Source organism: Sus scrofa, chromosome 17 (assembly GCF_000003025.6).
Source record: "Sus scrofa isolate TJ Tabasco breed Duroc chromosome 17, Sscrofa11.1, whole genome shotgun sequence".
Taxonomy (NCBI): domain Eukaryota; kingdom Metazoa; phylum Chordata; class Mammalia; order Artiodactyla; family Suidae; genus Sus; species Sus scrofa.
Window position 1 is genome coordinate 39,238,327 of NC_010459.5, and position 19,145 is coordinate 39,257,471.

The 19,145-nt window shown below is 44.3% G+C and overlaps 3 protein-coding genes across 10 annotated transcripts in view; 2 read left to right on the plus strand and 1 right to left on the minus strand.

Moving 5' to 3' along the window:
- PHF20 (PHD finger protein 20) overlaps positions 1-4,247 on the plus strand; it is a 149,778-nt gene extending 145,531 nt beyond the window's left edge. For all 6 annotated transcript variants that reach the window (XM_021078131.1, XM_021078127.1, XM_021078130.1 and 3 more), the window contains one exon: positions 1,667-4,247. In XM_021078131.1, the coding sequence (XP_020933790.1) occupies positions 1,667-1,809 (143 nt within the window). In that variant the 3' untranslated portion in view covers positions 1,810-4,247. The remainder of the gene's footprint in view (positions 1-1,666) is intronic.
- On the minus strand, positions 6,130-7,302 carry SCAND1 (SCAN domain containing 1). Its single transcript, XM_003134419.4, has one exon. The coding sequence runs from the start codon at positions 6,863-6,865 to the stop codon at positions 6,326-6,328; it is 540 nt and encodes a 179-aa protein (XP_003134467.1). The 5' UTR covers positions 6,866-7,302; the 3' UTR covers positions 6,130-6,325.
- The window catches only part of CNBD2 (cyclic nucleotide binding domain containing 2), a 64,070-nt gene continuing 51,973 nt past the window's right edge, over positions 7,049-19,145 (plus strand). The window contains exons 1-2 of one of the 3 annotated variants that reach the window (XM_021077743.1): positions 7,049-7,421; positions 10,302-10,355. In XM_021077743.1, the coding sequence (XP_020933402.1) occupies positions 7,071-7,421; positions 10,302-10,355 (405 nt within the window). In that variant the 5' untranslated portion in view covers positions 7,049-7,070. Of the gene's footprint in view, positions 7,422-8,487; positions 9,587-10,301; positions 10,356-16,801; positions 17,498-19,145 lie in introns of those variants that run through there. The other 2 variants (XM_021077744.1, XM_021077745.1) reach the window with 2 other exon arrangements.

Sequence of the window (19,145 nt, forward strand, 5' to 3'; positions counted from 1 at the left end):
CTTGTTGGGATCAGGAGGAGGGAAAGTTCCTCCTCCTTGGAACCCCCAGATACCAACAAGGAATCTGATAGAGGGAGGAAGGTGAGCTCTGCAGAGCCCGAGTGTTCAGTGAGGCATATCACTAGACCATTCCTGCACTTGCTCACCACCTTTGTTGAGAACCTGTTATGTTCCAGGCATAGTTGAGTGTTAGGGAGTTGTCGGTGAGCAAGGCAGACTCAGCCTCTGCCCTCATGGAGCTTGATCTTAGGTTAGAGACAGTTATTAATGAAATCACCCCACTATGTATAATTACAAACCAGGGTAAGTGCTCCAAAGGAGAGCAAGTGAGAGCCTAGCACCTTTGACACAGGGTAGAGTTGGGGAAGGCTTCCCTGAGAAGTAACTTGCAGGGAACAATCAGCATTTAGAAAGGTGGGAAGAAAGGCCAAAGGTTGGTCTGAAGAAGGCACAGGATTGTGTATGAGGCTTAGGCTGCTTGAGGAACAGGCACTACAGGGTCTTCCTCTTTCTGCACCTCTGGTTCCAGGGTCCATAAGGTACTCAGTACAGGTTGGTACACAGTCTAGAAGGGCTACAGGCAGGCTGGGGTCAGCACACAGCCCACCTGGAGGCTGTCAAAGATGCAGCGTTCTGAGATGGCCTCTTTCCAAATGCCAGAGCTTAAGGAAGTGGCTTGGCAAAGAAAAACTAGCTTTCTGTGGAGAAATCCCTGCTCTCAGAAGCAGGACAGCTCTTTAGACATTGAAATAGTTATAATCAGGTTTGTTGGTACCTGGACATCTTAACATTAAATATTTAAAGAGAGAAAATAAAATCGGAGTATTCTGTGCTACTGATGAGAGGAATTAATATCAAGTGAATCAGAATTTATGCTGATAAAAATAGACCTTTTCAACTCCCTTCTCAGTTTTCTTAATGTAAGGCTAAAACACCAGCCTCCCTGATTGTTTTTTTTTTTTCTGTTTTGGGTGGCATCCACAGCATATGGAGATTCCCAGGCTAGGGTCAAATTGGAGCTATAGCCACTGGCATACGCCACAGCCATAGCAAGGCCAGATCCAAGCCACGTCTGCGACTTACACCACACCTCACAGCAATGCCGGATCCTTAACCCACTGAGTGAATCTAAGAATGGAATCTGCATCCTCGTGGATACTAGTCAGATTCGTTTCCACTGAGCCATGACAGGAACTCCAGGCTCTCTGATTTTCAACATGCGAAAGTCTTATTAAGATGGGGCAGTAACATGAAGAAAAGCCTGCTAGACTGTAGAGCTGCACCAATGCAGTCATCACTAGCTGTGTGTGGCTGTTGAAATTAACTAAAATGGAATAAAGTTTCAATTCAGTTCCTCAGTTGCACTAGCCGTGTTTTAAGTGCTCAGTAGCTACCTATGGCTAGTGGCTATATTAGACAACATAAACATAACCTATTTCTGTCATCATAGAATGTTCTGTTGGGCTGTACTGCTTACAGAATTTGAGCTTCGTCCTAGGAGTAATACTTTGCAGAAAGAGTGATGAGTCAGTGTTGCCTGAAATGGCCCTCCCTTCCTGTCCCCCATGAGTTGTCAGATGGGATAAAGTGCGGCAATTCTTGCTGGCGTTCTTGCCAATCAAATGCCTTGGGAACTCATTGGGTCCTCTCTCTCTTCTGCCTACAGTGTTGGAGAGCTGGCTGGACTACACCGGGGAACTGGAGCCCCCGGAGCCTCTGGCCAGGCTTCCGCAGCTCAAGCATTGCATCAAGCAGCTGCTGACGGACCTGGGCAAGGTGCAGCAGATCGCGCTCTGCTGCTCAACATGAAACTAAGAACTAATGGGGGGCACAATCCTGGGGCACCTGCAGGAGGAGCTTCTCATATTTAAATAAATAAACCTAGCATGCCGAATGCACGTGACACCGACTGACTTCAGGGATCCGGGCAGGGGGTGTGATGGACATTGGACAAAGAGGCCATTTTGGCTACTGGAAGGGAGGGCACTCTGATGGCAAAGCCTACCAAGAAGGTAGCAGATAGACTCTTGGAATTCCCTTCTTCTGTGCACATTGTTGAATGGAGAGTGAGTCTTTTTGCACAATCTTCACTTGAAATCGTGCCACTGATGATAAATGGAATGAGAGCCAAAAAAGTTTAGTCGGAAACAGTTGTAAATTCAACTTGCAGCTTATTTAATTGACTTTTCTGTCAGGTTGGGGCACATGCCAAGCCTTCTGGTTTTCTGCCTGGCATGGATTTAGGCAGCAGACATCATTTTCATTTTTCCAGCTTCATGGGAGTGTTGTGACGTCACCATTCTGTGGAGGTTGGGAAGGACCAGAGGCCTTGGCTGCCCTGCCTTCTCCTTAGGACTCTTCACTTTTCTCACCACATCTCTTTCATGACTTCCTGGTACTGAGGACAAATTTTGTATGCTTTCACCCCCGAATCAGCTGGGTCGTGTGTCTTTTGTAGCAGAGCCCGTACAGCCTGTGGAAGAACTAGAATCTCACTGTAAGAAGAATCTAGGAGGAATTCCAAACTGAAGCAGGCAGGGTCTGGAACCCAAAGGGACAGCGTTTTCTACCCACTTCTTCATATTGACAGCTTACCAGTTCTATTTAACGTCCAAAAAGTGGTTCCCAAAATTTTGAACTCTTTCACTGTAAAGATTTGATACAGAGAATGTGGTTTGGGGAATTACCTTATTTTATATTGTTGTAAACACACCAGATCCTAAATGTGCCGCTTTTCTCCTTCCCTGAGGGTATGTGTTCAGTACCTGGCATTTTCGGAATTGTTTTAATATACTTTAACACTTTAAATTTCCTGTTTGTATTATTTTGTGAGATCAAGTTGATTATGCTGCTTAAGGTCCAGGTACAATTTGTACCTTTTGAGACAATATTTGTTACTCTCACAGGTTACGGTTCCACATGTAATTGTTTTTGTTTTGTAATTGTTTTTCCTTACCAGGCAAAGTTTAAGAAAATGCTCAGTGCTTTGAGGAGTGACCCATTTCACCATTTAGTTTTCTTATCACTGAAGGCAAAAATCAAAGCACAGTTGTCCATTAACACTCACGAGTTAATTATGGGTTTATGAATCTGTAATGTTATATGCTGCAAATATTTACTATGTAAACGAAAAGTAGCCAATATCTCAATAGCAATGACAGTATTTCCAGCAACCTTTGGAATGGTTAGGCTTTAAGGCACAGGTCGTTGTGGTCATGAAGGCCTCTGTACCAAGATTTTGTTTCAGGGAATGCTCTGTCTAGTGATTTAATTCATCATTTGATATAAAATGAATTTAGGACAAGTTGACCTGCTGTAGCTTATCCATCAGAGGGAATACATGTGGCTATGACGTCTATAATAAAGGTGACACAATTCCTCTTCAAGGGTTGTTTCCCATTGCTAACGTTGGTATTTCTGGTGTGGGAGGAAATGTTCAAGGAGTGTGCATGACATCTATGTTTTGCTTAATTTATCAGACAGCCACATTGTAATAACTGTGTGATGCTCGTCTGAAAAGGGAAGAAACAGGATGATTTTCGGTAGCTACAACTGTGAGGTATGGTGACTTAAATTATTTGGATTACCATTTTTTCTTTTCTGAAAGCACATCTGGGCATCACCTCTGGGGAAGCTGTAACTTTAAGGTAGTCAATCTCATGTTTTTATTAAAGATGGAAGCAGAAACTGAATTACCCTAATTTTGCCAAGTGGCCATTGTTGGGTTTATTGTATGCTTTTTGTAAAGGAAATAATCCCATTTCACTCATTGTCACTTTTGTCCTTAGGGAGGCAGAGATGACTCCAAGTTCTGATAAAGTGTGCTTCCCTAATTTAAAGCCATGTTGCGGGACTCTATCCCCACTTCCTGGGTCAAGTTGAATTAACCGCAAGTTGGAGCACTGGAAACTGTTATTTGCAAATATTACTGTTACCATTTAGAAATATGTACACTACCTAAGTTTTCTTTTGAGAAAAACCATCCACCTATTTAAAAAAAAAAAAAAAATTGCCTTGACACAAGCAGTTCTGGTTTGACTAATCATTTTGTTTCTTTAAGTAATGAGTGTATGCAAGGTGGACCCTTGATCAGCCAACATTGCACTGTGGATACATATCTGTTTACGCTATTAGAACAGAAGGCGCTGTATATAGAAATGTTGCTTTGAAGCAATATTTGCAAAACATGCAAACTTCTGTATCTGTATTTGGAAAAAAATAAAGCAGGTTTTTGTTGCTATGTTTCAGTCATTTGTTTTTGAATTATAGTTCTCTACCCTATTTTTAATGTGCATTAATTTTCTATAAACATTATCTTTTAAAGGAATTCTTTTACATTCTAAATAGATTTATCTTCTGCAGGGAGGCAGATGCAAGCTCAAATCCAAAATCCCAAGGAAGTATGCAAAATACTTTGGAATTCATTTAAGTGTCTTTAGTAATTTATTTTTTATTCTTTTCTTTTTTTGCTTTTTGGGGCCGCACTCTTGGCATAGGGAGGTTCCCAGGCTAGGGGTCCAGTGGGAGCTACAGCTGCTGGCCTTCCTCACAACCACAGCCACCTCAGGTCCGAGCCATGTCTGCAGCCTACAGCTCACGGCAACGCCAGATCCTTAACCCACTGATCGAGGCCAGGGATCAAACCCGCAACCTCACAGTTCCTAGTTAGATTCGTTTCTGCTGAGCCATGACGGGAACTCCAGTGTCTTTAATATTAAAAAGTAAAATGACCCTTACCAGCCTCTAGCCCAATCTGGCAGATGTACTGTGGTGAGCTACAGGCTTAGCTTTTTGTTGAAAGTGGTGCAGGGAAGACAAGTCTGGCCTTTCTTACATTAAAAGATGGCACCCACTGCAACTAGGACCCTTCTGAGACCAATCCAGTCTGTGAACCCTAATGAAACTCTTTCCTGGGTGGGCAGAAGACTCAAGGAACAGAGTAGGCTTTAGGGTTATATTGCAGAGCTTCCCTATTACTTACTAAATTCCTTCTTCCCTTCCTGAACAATTAGGGAAGCAGTTGGAGAGACATTAAAATGAGTAGCTCCAGCAGCGTAATCCATTAGTTCACACTATATCTGCCCCTTAAATCATTTGTGAGGCCTAAAATTTGTTAAGGTGAGTTTGGAGGCCTAAACCAGACTCACAAACAGTAATAACTAGCCTATCTCTGTAAGGACCTGCGCTAAAACAATTACTAAAATAGCCTGATGGATTTCCCATTGTGGCTCAGCGGAAACGAATCTGACTAGTATCCATGAAGATGCAGGTTTGATCCCTGGCCTCTCTCAGTGGGTCGAGAATCTGGAGAGCTCAGGTGTAGGTCACAGACATGGCTCAGATCATGATAGGGATAGAGTAGGCCTGGGTGGTTGTAGAAGTCCCAGTAGGGAAAGAAGGAAACCTGGGGGACGTTGGGAGAAAGCCATCAGAACAAGGCTTGCTGGTTAGACGGGTGGAGGTGCGAGAATTGCCTCAGGTCCTCAGGTGGGGGATGCGCAGAGGCCTGCATTCAGATTCAGATCAAGAGCAAGAGTTTGAGGACCGCCCTTCAGCTGATTTGAATACACACCTTATCAGATACTAAGGAGGAGCTACTTCTCCCAGGAAGGAAGAGGCGGGCCTTTCCAATCCCACTTTCCATGGATGATAAAACTGGCCCACAGTATCCTCCAGGGTGAAGCTTGCTCACCTGCCCGCTTGCTTCTCTCACAAGCGTCCTATCCTAATAAATCTGTTTCTTGCCTATTAAAAAAAAAAAAAATAGCCTGATGAATTGGGCCTTTGGGGAAGCCAGTGCCCAAAGGGCAGGCAGGTGGGACAAGTAGTTTGGCAGTATTGATACAGCAATGGCCACTTAAACGAGTATTTAGTAGAGCTAACAATTTGTCTGCACCATCCCACAGTCATAAGGTAAGACTATAACCATCATCTACCCTCTTAGGTAGGAAAACAAGCTCAAATTCCAGCTAGTGAGAGGGTAGAGCGAATACGGAACCCAGGCTGCTGGACCCACATTACCAAACAAAGGAAACCCAAGTGGGGTCCTAGGGAACGCGCAGGAGAAAATTTCCCAGATGTGGAGGCCCAAGCCTAGCCAACCCAATGATTCCACAAAACCTACGAAGGTCAAGTGAATAAGAAAGGCTTTATTCTCATGAGCTCCCAACTTGATTTCGCCACCAGTCAGAAAGGTTGGAAATAGGCTCGGGGAAATAAACATTGCAAAGGACGACCGAAAAGGACACTCGAGACTGCAGGAACAGCCAAAACTCGTTTTTCATTAACGCAGAATGGAGAGCCGGGCCGCCGGCAGCCCGGCTGCTCAGCCTGTAATGCGTACGTCTGTGCGGCGGCGAAGCCGCCGGGCCCGCGCCGCCTCGGGCAGGATGGCGAGCAGCTGCTCTTGCACCAGCATCTCCACGATCTGCTCCTTCGTGCGGATGTCGGGCCGCAGCCACTGGCGGGAAAGCTCCCGCAGCTGCCGGAACGCTTCCCGCGGGCCTGCCGCGTCTTGGTAGCGGAACTGCCGGAATCGCTGGCGGAACGTCTCTGGGCCGGGCCGGGAACCGCCAGGGCCTGGGGGTGAGCGCGGAGCTGCTTCGGCAAACGACGCGGAGCCCAGGGCTGCGGGCCCGAGGGGCAGCTCCAGGGAGGCGGAGGCGGCCGAGTGAGGCGTAGGATTCTCTTCGGCGACCTCGGCCTTGGGGCTGGAGGGCTTGGGGGCAGGCGGTGGGGCCTCAGGAGTCGAGAAGGAGTCCGCAGAGTCACGCTCCGGGCCTGAGCTCGGGCCGGCCCCTTCTTCTTTCCCCAACGGCAGCGCGAGACTCCCGGTAGCCGCCAAGCTCAGCTCGGTGGCCGCCATAACTCCGCTACGGACGTCACTCTTTGTCCCGCAGCTGAGGGCGCGGCACTACGTCTGCGCGGGGGCTGGGTAAGGAGGGAGACGTTTCCGCTAGAGGGCGGAGTCCGCGAGACCCTGAGGGAGGCGGGCGGGGGGCGCCGTGAGCTTACCAGCGCCGGCGAAGCGGCTGGGGCGGCCGGAAGTGGTCGTCCCCGCTGGCTTCTCTATGATGACCTCGGTGCGCGAGCGCCCGGAAGCCGAGTCTGGGCTCGAGGACGCGGCGCCCCCTCGCGTTCGCGAGTCCCGCCAGGAGGCGGCGGCCACAGCAGGGCACCCGGCTAATCTAAGCGTGCAATGGTCAGTTCGGGATGGTGGCGCCTCCGAGCACCAGTTCGAGGAGAAGGAGGAGGCGGGGAAGGAACCCGAGGAGGTGTCGGAGGATGACTCTGAGGAGGAGAACTCTGAGGAGGAGTTGGAGGAGGAGTCGGGGGAGGAGCCGGTGCCGGAACGCCTACTCAGGCCCAAGGAGGAGGGGCCCAAAAGGGTCATCATGCGACTTGGTGGCTTCGGCCGGCAGGTGACCTGCGCCGCCCCTGCCTCTGCATGCGCACCTTTTTACCCGACCCTAATTGGGATGAAGGCGAGCCAGAGCTCGCGGGGTCTGGGGCCCAGCAGGTGGCAGAGAAGGGACGGCGGGATGACTGTCAGGCATTAGGGGGAGGGCCCAACTCGGGAAAGTTCTTTCGCTCAGTCGAAAGAGGGCAGTACACCTGCCTGGTAGAGGGAGTGACACAGATAACGTGTGTAAGATCCTCAGCACACAGAGTAAAACTTGCCCTTCTCATGGCACAAAGTAAATGCTGAAGAACTTTTTTTTTTTTTTTTTTTTTTTGCGTGTCCTCTGGAATCAAGGGACAGGTGGCGCTGTAGGTTTTGCTTTTAATTTTAGGATTACTAAATAGACTAAATGTGTACTGCCATATAGTGGTCACTAGGTATGTATGCTTACCTCGTTAGTTCTTGAAATGTGGCTAGTCAGAAAGGGAATGTCCTGTAACGTGACATATATACAGGACTTGGTATGAAAAAGATAAAGTGTCGCCGTAATTTTTTCTGTTGTTACATGTTGGATTGATAATATTTTGCATATATTGAGTCAAATAAAATATATAATTCAGGATTTCCTGTCGTGGCTCAGTGGTTAATGAATCCACCTAGCATCCATGAGGACACAGGTTCGATCCCTGGCCTTGCTCAATGGATTAAGGATCCTGCATTGCTGTGAGCTGTGGTGTAGGTTGCAGATGCCGCTGGGATCCTGTGTGGCTGTGGCTGTGGCTTAGGCCAGTAGCTACAGTTCCGATTCGACCCCTAGTCTGGAAACCTCCATATGCCATGGGTACTAAATATATATATATATGTATATAAATGTCAAATTTCATGTGTGTCATTTTACTTTTTAAATGTGACCTACTAGAAAACTATTTTTTATGGGGGGGGGCGCACCTACAGCATATGGAAGTTCCTAGGCTAGGGGTGGAATCTGAGCTGCAGTGCCAGCCTAAGCCACAGCCACAGCAATGCCAGATCCCAAGCTGCCTATGTGGCCTACACCAGATCCTTAACCCACTGAATGAGACCAGGGATGGAACCTGCATCATCACAGATACTAGTTGGGTTCTTAACCCACTGAGGCACAACGGGAAATCCAAAAACTTTAAATTATATATATGGCTTCCATTACATATATGTTGAAAAGTAAAACTGTGCTACCCTGTTGGAATTAGGCTGCCTTGGTGGAATCCCAATCTATTTGCCATAGGCCAGAGTTGTTGAGAGGATTAAATAGTAAAGACTTTGGAAAGAAAGGGCTGTTTAAATATTTGTCTTCATTAAACTGCTGTTTCTGAGTTTTCTTGTCTGTACATTTTGGATGTAATAGAACTTATGTCATTAGTAGTTATGAAAAGTCAGTGAGATGATGCATGCTTTGTATCCCCATTTCACAGACAGGGAAACTAAGGAACGAGACGGGTCCCTTATGAAAGCTTTTTATGACACTTGCAGTCCCTTTGATTTCTGTGCAGAATGAATGGGCCGTTTAAACAACCATCAACATACTAGTGGCTCTGGTATAAAACTTGCCTCTCCCATAGGATGTACTCTTGCAAATGTGTTAAAATGGATCCTCACAGAACATTTTCCATAGCCTGAAAACCTTGCAAGTCATCACACTGGGCCTTTATTGTTTTTAGTTACTAACATGTAAAAACTGGGAGGTTTTGTGTGCAAATCTGGACTTCCAGCTTTTCTTGAAAAAGTGGACAAGCTGGCTACACTGGACCCACCCACATTCCTGCCTGTTAACAATTAGTAGGAGCTGTCTCCTTCCTTTAGACAAGATACTTTGTTCCAGTTAGCCTCAATCCCTACCACTCCCTATTGTTTCATGTTACCTTAACATTCAGAACAGTTCATTTCCTATTGCGCTCAGGTTGTTGTTTCCTTAGAGCCAATGTTCTGCTCTTTTTTATTTTTAGAGGTGGGAAAACAGGGGCCTGTAGTTTGTCATGCCTACCAACCTGGCAGTTGGCAGTTGGATTTGCTGCCCTACTTCCTGTGTGGTAACAGGCAGTCGGTATCCAGGGCTAAGGGAACACACCAAACCCTGCTGCAAGGATGAGGGGTCCTGGAAGTCTTCACTGAGGAGAGGACCTTAAGCCTTGGCTCAAGAAGAAGAAGGTTTGAGTTAGGGACATTCCAGGTAGAAGGCACTGCGGGCACCAAGGCATAGACTGAATGGGGGCAAAGCTTTGTGGAAATTGCAGGCTGGACACGGGAGTGGCTGGGGTCTGGGGAAGGAATGAGAGTTGACTGAAGTTGGAAGGTCAATTAGAGGGTAAATCATAAAGAGCCTAGAATTGCATGTTGAAAAATTGAATCCTTTTTGTCTTGCAGAAGGGAATGAACTCTTGTGTTACTGGGAATCATGATTGTTAGAGCTCTAGCCCATTTCTTTTTTTCCCTGTTTTCATTTATTTATGTATTTGTTATTAATGATTTTTATTTTTTCCATTATAGCTGATTTTAGCCCATTTTTTCTATCCCTATTGGAATCACAGAATATCTATTAGAGGTGGAAGGAGAGATCTTACAGATGTATTTGAAGATTTTAGAGATCTTCTAGTAGATCTTAGAGAGCTACTAGAAGGCGTGGAATGTTAGAATGGAAGGGACCTTAGAGATTAAATCCAAAAATCACATTCAGTTATTCTAAACTCTCTGGGTCAATAAACTCCCCAAATATATTTTTTTAAAGTTATAATACCTCTTACTAGAAGAAGGATGCACTAACATACTTCTGCATATAATTTCAGAGCCTTGAACCCACCCAGTGGGCTGAGGTTAAGTTTAAAATGTGTATATTTATATGTATTTCATTCTCCTGATTTTGCAGGTTAAGAAGTCAAGATACCAAGAGGCAAAGGATTGGTCCAAAATCAAAAGCCTAGTAAGTGTTTCCAGAAGGACAGAATTCTTTTGACTCCTAGTCCAATGCACTTAACACGTTAGGCATTTTTATTCCCACTAGGTTGGGTGCTCACCTGGGAATGGATCATAAATCGTATCACTTAGCTTCCAACACAAGGCCTGATTCCCACCTGACACTCAGTACATATTGGTTAAAGAGGACTGGTGGTGGATTGCATACCATCTTTGTGAAACAGGAGCTCTAAGATGATTTCCAGACTCTTTCAGTGTCTTTTGATGGCACACTGTTGGGAGTTGTGGAACAGAAGCCTGGATCCTTTTATTAGAAAAGCTTTTTATTTGTAAATAATTATAGATTCATAGAAAATTGCAAAAAGAATGCAGAGAGGGGAGTTCCCGTCGTGGCGCAGTGGTTAACGAATCCAACTAGGAACCATGAGGTTGCGGGTTCGGTCCCTGCCCTTGCTCAGTGGGTTAACGATCCGGCGTTGCTGTGAGCTGTGGTGTAGGTTGCAGACTTGGCTCAGATCCCGCGTTGCTGTGGCTCTGGCGTAGGCTGATGGCTACAGCTCTGATTCGACCCCTAGCCTGGGAACCTCCATATGCCGCGGGAGCGGCCCAAGAAATAGCAAAAAAAAAAAAAAAGAATGCAGAGAGGTCTCATGCACACTTCACTACAGCAGTGGTAACATCTTGCATAACTAGTACAATGTCAGAATCAGGAAATGGACATTGATACAATCCACAGTGTTTACTCAGATTTCACCAGTTTAATATGCTGTCATTTATGTGTGTATGTCAGCCTCTGCAGTTTTGTCAGGCTTAGATTCGTACAACCATCAATATCCCAAAATGTTTGGTCACCACAAAGATCCGTTGTGCTGCTGCTTTATATTTACACCCATTCCTCTCCCCTACCCCCATCCCTAACCTCAGGTAACACTAATCTGTTCTCCATCTCTATAATTTTGTCATTTCAAAAATGTTATATGAATGGAATCATGCAGTAGTAATTTTTGGTAATTGGCCTTTTTTACTAAGAAAAATTCCATGGAGATTCATCTAGGTTGTTGTTCACCAGTTTGTTCTTTTTTTTTTTTTTTTTTTTTTTTTTTGTATTTTCTAGGGCTGCACCCGTGGCATATGGAGGTTCCCAGGCTAGGGGTCGAATCAGAGCTGTAGCTGCCGGCCTTCACGAGAACCATAGCAACACGGGATCTGAGCCATGTCTGCAACCTGCACCACAACTCATGGCAATGCCAGATCCTTAACCCACTGAGTGAGGCCAGGGATTGAACCAGCAACCTCATGGTTCCTAGTCGGATTCGTTAACTACTGAGCCACGATGGGAACTCCAGTTTGTTCATTTTTATTGCTGAGTCATAATTCATGGTATAGATGTACTTTTGTGTGTTTAACCAATCACCCATGAGGGACATTTGAGTTATTTCCAACTTGGGGCTATCAGAAATAAAGCTGCTATGAATTATTTTATAATATGGGCCTTCAGTAAGTTGTATACTCTTCTAAGCCTGGGAATAATAACAACCACACAGAATGGTTCTGAAGAGTCAATGAGGGAATATATGTAAAAGAACTGGTACCAGGTCTGGCTTTATTTAGATATTCTTCAGCTTCTTACATCAATGTTTTATAGTTTTGAGTGTACAGAACCTGCACAAATTTTGTTATACTTAAATATTTCATGTTTTTGTATTACTAGCAATGGTATTGTTTAACATTTTTTTTAAATTTTTAATTGTTTGACAGTATGTAAAAACACAATTGATTTTTGTTTAGCAACTTATCCTTCATTAATCCAGGAAACTCAGCCCCACTGGGGTTGTTTCTTCAAGTTTTTACTACCCTTTGCTCAAAACCCACTTGGCATTATTTGCTTTTCAGAATCTCAAGTGAGTTGCTATTTGTATTTTGTCCAGAATTTATAGGTGTAATGAATGGGGGAGAGCGACTGCAATGGGATTGCTGCATCTTGGGTGCCACTGCAATTCGTTATTTATTCTGATGCTCAGATTATCTCTGATTTGGCTAGTGGGAGCCCCTTCAGGTCCTTTTGACACATCTCTATTGTTTTCCGAGTATTTCCTTACTTTTTAGGCTCTTGTACCTTCTGTGTCTCAGCTTAGGAATCAACCATTTCTCCAAGAAACCCTTGTTCTTTTAGTGAAGAATGGTATTTAGAAACCAAGATTTGGGCACTGGGTTTGTCCATTGCACTCTGGATAGTCACTGTGAATGTGTGTGTGTGTGTGTGTGTGTGTGTAGTATATACACATACATTTATATCTGTGTGTTTCTGCATCTATCCATATCTTTTGAAATCCATGAATTCATACCAACACCTTCAACTCCAGTCCAACAGCACAGGATTTACTCTATAGTTTTCTCTCTTTCCATACATTTAATTCCCTTCTTTGATAGGGAGAAACCTGCTTCTCATGATCTTCTTTGACCAGTCCTCCTAAATGTAACCAGTCTCCTGTTGTTGCTCTGCCCCTCATTCCCACACCAACCTCCACTCCTATGTTCCCATCCCACCCCCACCTCCTCACCTTGCTCACTCAGGGCTCCAACACCTTGTGTGAGCCCACCACAGCCTCCCTCCACTCCAGGCAGATGCCTACCATGCCTGGCCTCACCAGAATCATTCAGGAAGAGTGGGGGAAGGGACGTATACTTTTCTGTTTGTTTTGTTTGTTTGTTTTGGGGGCCACACCAGCAGCATATGGAAGTTCCCAGGCTGCTGTCTAATTGGAGCTACAGCTTTGGCCTACACCACAGCCACAGCAATGCCAGATCTGAGCCAAGTCTGTGACCTACACCACGGCTCACAACAACACCAGATCCCCAATCCACTGAGCAAGGCCAGGGATCACACCTGCATCCTCATGGATACTAGTTGGATTCGTTTCCACTGCGCCACAATGGGAATGCCAAACATACTTTATTTATAACTTAAAAAATTATGGCAAAATATACAAAACATAAATTTACTATTTTAGCCATCTTTAAGTATACGGTTTGGTGACACTAAGTACATTCACATTGTCCCGTGATTGTCACTACCATTCATCTCCAGCACATTTCAGTTCAGCTGAAACCCTGAACCCCTTAAACAATGACCCCCTATTCCCCTCTCCTCTCAGTTCCTGGTGACCATCATTCTACTGTCTCTATGAATTTGACTCCTGTAGGTACCTCATGTAAGTCATTCATACAATATTTGTCCTTTTGTGTCTTATTTCACATAGTATCTTCAAGGTTCATCCACATTGTAGCCTGTCTAAGAATTTCCTTCCTTTTTAAGGCTAATATACCATTGTATATATAAGCACATTTTATCTGTTAATTTGTCAATGGACATTTGGATTGTTTCTCCCTTTTGACTGTTGTTTATAAAGCTGCCATGAACATTGGTGTGCAGACATCTCTTTGAGTCCTTGCTATTAATTCCTTTGAGTATATACTTGTTAACCTGAAAAACTGGATTTGCCGCTTGGTAGATATTGAGCCAAAAGATATAACTAAGCCAAACAGTAAAACTGGAGAAGTTTTGAGCTATGCATACTGCATATTAATGAAAGGGCTTGAACAGTCAACAGCTTTAGTTGGTTGAAGTCATGAGGGTCAGAAAAGGTCAACATTGTCATCTCTTAGGTTCCAGTTAATATAGTGGTAGAACATTTCAGGCTAATCTTTACCATTGAGACAGAAAAAGGGAGTCATAACCACTGCTGTATTATCTTTGCTATTGTTACTTCTCTTACCTGATAACAGGCAATGTTTCTGCCTTCTTTTGTTCCCTTAAGATCATTAATTGCAAGACCTGTTCAAGGACAAGCCTTGTGGCCATATTTAGATCACAAAATGGCTTCGGCCGAAAATGATTTCTCTTATGTCGAGAAAGCCATGCCTGGTTCCCTTTCTCCAGGGACCCCCCTACCCTGTCTGCTGGATTATATGGTAATTCTATATTTAATCTTTTGAGGAACCACCTTATATTTAACATAGCAGCTCCATCATTTTACATCCCTACCGACAATGCATAAATGTTCCAATTTCTCCTCATCCTTGACAACGCTTGTTATTTTGCATTTAAGATTTTTTAAAAATATTTATTTATTTATTTATTTGGCTGTGTCCATGGCATTCAAAAAGTCCAGGGCCAGGGATTGAACCCATGCCACAGCAGAGACCTGAGACATAGCAGTGACAACTACTGGATCCTCAACCCACTGCACCACCTGGGAAATCCTGCTTTATTTTTTATTAATGTGAGATGTTAAATAGAAATTTTTAAGATAAGTTACCAGTGGACAAGAAATTCAGATTTTCTTTCTTTCTTTCTTTTTTTTTTTTTTAAGGGCCACATCTGCAGCACATGGAAGTTCCCAGGCTAGGGGTTGAATCAGAGCTGCAGCTGCTGGTCTGCACCACAGCCATAGAAACACCAGATCTGATGTACACCAAAGCTCATGGTAATGCTGGATCCTGTGGGGCCAGGGATTGGACTCACGTCCTCATGGATACTAGTCGGGTTTGTTACTCCTGAGCCACAAATGGGAACTCCAAGAAATTCAGATTTTCTTTTTTTTTTTTTTGTCTTTTTGCTATTTCTTGGGCCGCCCCTGCGGCATATGGAGGTTCCCAGGCTAGGGGTCGAATCGGAGCCATAGCCACCGGCCTACGACAGAGCCACAGCAACGCGGGATCCGAGCCGCGTCTGCAACCTACACCACAGCTCACGGCAACGCCGGATCGTTAACCCACTGAGCAAGGGCAGGGACCGAACCCACAACCTCATGGTTCCTAGTCGGATTCGTTAACCACTGCGCCACAACGGGAACTCCGAAATTCAGATTTTCAACAGATTTAGTAATCCTGTAATTTCACTTCCATATACCACATGCTACTACATACATCATTCCAGGTGGCCAGCTATAAAGAGGAAGCCTCATCAGCTAATGGAGTGTTTTGGATAAAAAGTTCCCAGCATGTTCCATTTGTGTGTGTGTTTAAAATTTTATTAGGAAGTCTAAGAGGCTTGCTCTGATCTCTCTACTGACTATTAACTTCTTTTTGATGACCTTTTTTTATCATATATGTTTGATCTTGGGATGAAGGTCTATTTTATCTTTTGATATTTTGATAAGCTGGAGAAGATAACTAGTCTAGGGTGCTTAATCTAACCTATGTATATAATTATGTTTGTAATTAACTCTTATTATTAGCCATTCTCATTTTTGATAAGCCAATGTAATTCAGGAGCCTAGATACTTCATAATCTTTTTGCTTTTTTCTCCTTTCACTGATTCCTATTCAGTTGCAACCTTTCTGGTTCCCATTTTCAGTGAATCTGTTTTTACTGTGGTGCTCTACCTGTTAGCTCCTTGTTCCTTATTATACTGCACTGACTTTGTTTTATTACCTAAAAACTGATAGTACAAAAGTCAGAAAAGAGTAGTTGTCATACCTCCATTTTTCTTCACCCTTCCTATCCAGTTTTAATTATTATCATTAATTCCCTTTATAGCTGTAAATATGCTTGGTTTATCAGATTTAAGAGCTATCTTAAGGTTTACAGTTATTGGGGTTCCCTGGTAGCTCAGTGGGTTAAGGATCCAGCATTGTCACTCAGGGCTCAGGGCTTGGGTTTGGGAACCTCTGCATGCTATGGGCATGGCCAAAAAAAAATCAGTGAAGTTTTCTCTCTGAAAAAGATCTCAACTGTCCTGCTTTCTCTCCCTCTGTGTCTCCATACTTGTTAGCTTTATTTTTCTTGGTTTCCGTATCATTGTTCATTTCCAATTCCTTCACTTGATTTTTGCAGTCCTGTCCTCTATATTCAGCAAGGCTTGCTTCCTTTTTGATGTTGCTCAAATGACCTTCCCTTGTGAGGTGGTTTTTTAAAGAATATTTCCTTTCCTGAGCTTTGCCAGTGCCATCCCCTCCAGTTATTTCATCATCTCTTCTTTGAACTCTGGCATCTTTACTTTGATCTGTTGCTTTAAAATTCATTAAGCCCTTTGAGTCCTTTGTTGTTCATGATTATCATCTGTTTCATGTTAATTTTTTTTCTGGTGCATGCCTTTTATCTAACATTTGTTTTCCTTATTCCCTGCCTCCTCCTCCTACCTTTCTGGTGTTATTATTATTATTATTATTATTATTTTTACTGTAACTCCCCTTTAAATGGAGTGACCTCAGAGTTTTTTTGTTTTTGTTTTTGTTTTTGCTTTTTAGGGCCTCACTTGCAGCATATGGAAGTTCCCAGGTGAGGGGTCTAATTGGAGCTACAGCTGACAGCCACAGCCACATCAGTGTGGGATCCGAGCTGCCTTTGCAACCAACACCACAGCTTGTGGCAGTGCCAGATCCCTGACCCACTGAGGGAGGCCAGGGATCAAACCCACATCCTCATGGATACTAGTCAGATTTGTTTCAGCTGCCCCACAACAGGAACTCCCACCTCAGAGTTATTGAGTTCTGGTCACCAAGTTCCTTTTAAGATTTGACACACCATTTAGTTGACAACTTCCAATTTGTTGAGCATTCCAGATTTGCTAATTTTAACAAGGTTTGTAGGGTCATGCCATGCACCTACACTCCAGGGTCTCCAATTTCTAAGCCTGAGTGGTCCCCAGCCTGAGGTTTTGGATGCCCCTGCCTCTAGCCCAGAAGCCTCCTACTTTCTTGAAGACGGCCATGTGACTCTGGCAGTCATTTAACTACTTTGAACCTCAGCCTTGTGTCAGGAATGGGTGTGAAGTCCCTCACCTTGTAATAATTGTGAAGATTAACTAAGATAATGCCAATGAGTGCTTACTAAATGTTAGATTGCCAGAGTCCAGTACTTCCCACTGCCCCCTCTTCCTTCCAGAATCTTCCAGTATGACATAAGGAGATTCTGAGAATGAGATTTTTCAGAACAAGGCTTCCAGTCACTGTTGGTGGGGTGGGAGGAACAGAGGAACCCTTAACCTTGCCACTGAGGGAAACTTTGTTTCTAATATTACTAGATTCTTGGGCAAAGATTAGTGATCCTGCTCTTGTAAAGGGGCTGTTGTGCCATTTGCCAGTTCAGGGACCATGAGGAGATATATGGTGTCCCACTCCTTGCAGATCCTGAAGAAGGAATTGGTGAGGAGTGCCAAGGGCCTGGGAGGAAAGAGTGAAGGTTTGCACAGACAGGTATTTTGAGGAAGGGGGAGTCAGCAGTAGGAAAAGGCCTTGGATAAACATGGCCACCCTGTACCTTTTGGAGTCACAAAGGAAAGAATTCCAGATCAGGCTTCAGAAAGACTGAATTCTGACCCCTGCCCTGTAGCCTACTCTGCTCTTGGCACTGGCTACACTTTGAGCCCCTGAGAACGACTCTTTAATCACCCTTCTTGATGTTAGGAGATTCAGAGAATAACACCTGGCATCAGGGTAGAGTAATAGGTTAAACTTATGGTGCCTGGAGCCAGGCTTCCTGGGTTCAAATCCTTGTCACCTATTAGTCATGTGACTAGTATTAGGCAAGTTATTTGATTTGCTACTGTCCGTTTCTATAAAGGGTGATAATAACATTAGTACCTACTGCATCAATTTATTGTTTTTTGTTTATTTTGTTGTTGTTGTTTTTGTCTTTCGTCTTTTTAGGGCCGAACCCGTGGCATATGGAGGTTCCCAGGCTAGGGGTCTAATTGGAGCTACAGCTGCCAGCTTACACCACAGCCACAGCAATGCCAGATCCGAGCCGCGTCTGCGACCTACAGCACAGCTCACAGCAATGGCAGATCCTTAACCCACTGAGCAAGGCCAGGGATAGAACCCAAAACCTCATGGTTCCTAGTTGGATTTGTTTCCACTGTGCCTGTGGTGGTTGTTTGTGTGTGTGTGTGTGTGTGTGTGTGTGTGTGCTTTTTAAGGCCACCCTTGAGGCATACAGAGGTTCCCAGGCTAGAGGTTGAATCGGAGCTGCAGCCGCTGGCCTGCTCCACAGCCACAGCAATGTCAGACTTGAGCCTCATCTGCAATCTATACCACAACTCATGGCAACGCCGGATCCTTAACCCACTGAACAAGGCCAGGGATTGAACTTGCGTCCTCATGGATGCTAGTCAGATTCGTTTCCACTGGGCTATGATGGGAACTCTCAATTTATTGTTGAAGATTAAATAAGTCAGTACAGATAATGGGCTTAGAGTAGTGTCTGAGAATGGCAAATTGTAGTCAGTAAATATTAGTTTTATTAATAAAGCTTTCCCCATATTTCCTTTAAGATATATAATTTTAAAAGAAAATATTACAGTTATAAGTCAGAGCTCCCTGTCACGGCACAGTGGAAACAATTTCAACTAGAAACCATGAGGTTTCGGGTTCGATCCCTGGCCTTGCTCAGTGGCTTAAGGATCCGGCATTGCCGTGAGCTGTGGTGCGGGTCACAGACGCGGCTCGGATCCTTCATTGCTGTGACTGTGGCATAGGCTGGCAACAGTAGCTCCAATTTAATTCCAGCCTGGGAACTTCCATATGCCGCAGGGATGGCCCTAAAAACCAAAAAAAAAAAAGTATATATGTATAAAACAGTTTTAAGTAAAGTGCCTCACCATCTCCCTTTCTCCTCACTGGCAACCACTTTCCTGAGATTGATGTGTACCCTTCCAATCTATATTTAAAATTTTTTATTACGTTTGCATATATTTATAAGCAACTGCAGTATGTGGAACATTTTTTAAAATGATAATCATAAATGGCATCTCATTTCAACCTTTTTCCACTCAAAATTTATGTGTGACCTTTA